The 2,519-nt window shown below is 44.4% G+C and overlaps 1 protein-coding gene across 1 annotated transcript in view; it reads left to right on the top strand.

The window, feature by feature from the left end:
* The first annotated feature begins 1,443 nt into the window (after positions 1-1,443).
* The window catches only part of wnt4 (wingless-type MMTV integration site family, member 4), a 26,416-nt gene continuing 25,340 nt past the window's right edge, over positions 1,444-2,519 (top strand). Inside the window, exon 1 of the mRNA XM_026168994.1 lies at positions 1,444-2,092. Within this exon, the coding sequence (XP_026024779.1) occupies positions 2,016-2,092 (77 nt within the window). The 5' untranslated portion in view covers positions 1,444-2,015. The remainder of the gene's footprint in view (positions 2,093-2,519) is intronic.

Consider the following 2,519-nt stretch of genomic DNA (forward strand, 5'->3'; position numbering starts at 1 on the left):
TGTTCTTTCACCTAGCGCATACTTTTTTATCTTTACTTTTATGTCCTTATATTTTTATATGTTAATAAATATGTAAGGTTTTCTTCTTTGTATTGCATATGAGTTATAGCCCTATTACAGTCAAATTAAAGTGATGTATTGTGCTTTCTCTTAATTCTTACTTTTTTTCTACGTCCAATATTTTTTATACCTCTATCATATTACCTGCATCTTATATAATATATGTAAAGGAGTTTACCGTATTATGTGTATGCATCGTTCCTTTACCGAGCCTTTACTTTCTCTTTATATCCCTTTTACTGTCTGGATTTCCTCCCATGAGGCTGTCAATCAAGACATATCATTTATGATGTGTTTTATGCAGCACATTTACTGGATACATACTAACGCATACATATAAATGAAATAAATTTAAATATAGTATATTTTCCAGGTGTAATTATACATATATTTATTCTCTTTATTTAAGCAGTTATTTAAAAAGAAACAAACTTCTTGATGTTTTTGTTTACAGTATTTATTAATATGGGCTATCCTGGTAACTGCATTTGCTTATCCCCTCAGAGTTCCCCTCAATATCATAACAAACTCTGTTTTATCACTTCATCCATATGAATAAATGTTCCGAACTAACCCACTGCCATGTTTCTTATGGCTGCAGCGTCTTAACCAGAAATATTCTACATGTTTGTGTATCTTTTTATGCACATTTCCGCCATAACTCACTCAGACGTGTTTGGCATATATGGAGTTTTGGGGATTTTCACCGCATTTAAAAATCAAGCTCAGCGGTCAATTGAAGTGATGGTTCTGAATCGTGCACAATAAATAAGGCCGATTTGTTTGTAAGGTGATATTTTAATATTATTTACATAACAAAAAGTCTTCCACTTCCTCTTCTTCTGCGCCAGGATCAGGTGAGTCATGTGGAGTCCTCAATAGTCCTGCGGGAGCCCAGAATGGCTGCCTCACCTTATTATCCTCCTACAACTTTTTCATCAATCAGTAGCGTGGAGCTGACATTTGTCATATTATTGGGATTTTCTGGTTTCAAATGCAGACATTTTGCAGCCAAGCTTTAAATAGACTGTTGACCGCAGAATATTTGGTTGAGTGTGTGACAGGGAGAGGGGCGCTGCCAAGAAGTGCGTGCGGTTTGAGGTGTGTGTGTGTGTGTGTGTGTGTGTGTGTGTGTGTGTGTGTGTGTGTGTGTGTGTGTGTGTGTGTGTGTGTGTTGGACAGGAGTGGAGGGTGGCTGGGGAGGGCATTAGTGAATGGCTGTGCTATTGCATCCTCCCAGGAGACCTCTAAAACACACACACACCATAGTACCTTAGCAGCGCATTAAACCCGCCTCCTTCATCCGCAAAAAAACTCCCATCTCTCTGCCGTACCTCTATAACCTCGCGCCGCCCCTCAGCTAAAGTCAGTGCACACGCTCTCTCTTCTGCCAGACGCTCAAGGAGACGGCAGTGTGTGAGGAGGACCCGCGTGTATGCGCGCGCGCGTGTGTGTGTACGTGTGTGTGCGCGCATGTCTCGGGCTACGGTCGGAGATTCCCCAGCACGCTGACAGGAGAGCCCCGCTTGTCTGAGAGCGGCAGCCGGCAGCGGGTGATAAAGCTTCAAGTGAAGAAGAGCAGCGGGAGGAAGAAGAACCGGCGGAGAGCTGCTTCATCTTGGCTTTTAAACTTGACTGCTCCTCCACGCGCTCTCCCGGCGCAGAGAAGGAAAGCAAACAAGTTGATTCCGAAGAAGGGTCGATTCAGCCAAAGCTGCACTAGATCTTTTTTTTTAAGCATCCCTTTGGAGCCCCTCTCCCCGTCCCTTCTGAGCGCGCAGTGACAGAAGGAGGGACGGGAGAACCGGGCAGACGGACCGTGAAGCTGCGCGTCTTCCCCGGTGCAGGACCCATTGGATGCGGGATGATGGATTAACAGCCTAGGCTGTGCACGACCCCCTTGTCCACCTCGGGATTATTTCGGCTCTCACTGACCCCCCTCCTTCCCTCTCGAGATGACCGAGGAATATGTTTTTCGGTGCGTCCTGATGCTCTGCTGCGCGCTTCTCTCGGCCAACGCGAGTAACTGGCTGTAAGTTGGACGTTCACATTTCTAAACCAGAATCCACAAATTTCCGCTCTTGTACTTCACCTGTGCTCCTGTTTTCCTCCTCATCTACACATCATCTTCGTCTAACCCCCCACCCCGGCTCAGTGGGCGCACAGGTTAATGGTTAACCATCAGGCACACACTGTCTCTCTCTCACTTTCTCTCTTTCAGACTTAATAACTTACTAATATGGCTACCCCCCCCCCCAAAAAAAAGCCAAAGTTTGGTCAGCTGTTTGTTTTGGAGTGATTGGACGATAAATTGCATTTTGCGCAAAAAAGTTAAAGATTTTTGTCTACATAACGTAATTAACTGACTGGTTTAAAAAAAGTTAACATAAAGCCCAAGAGAAAAGTGGGCAAACTCAATGTGAGGCTCCTGTGTGCTGCTCTTATCAGCAGCAAAAAGT

The sequence above is a fragment of the Astatotilapia calliptera genome, chromosome 5 (assembly GCF_900246225.1).
Source record: "Astatotilapia calliptera chromosome 5, fAstCal1.2, whole genome shotgun sequence".
NCBI classification, from domain to species: domain Eukaryota; kingdom Metazoa; phylum Chordata; class Actinopteri; order Cichliformes; family Cichlidae; genus Astatotilapia; species Astatotilapia calliptera.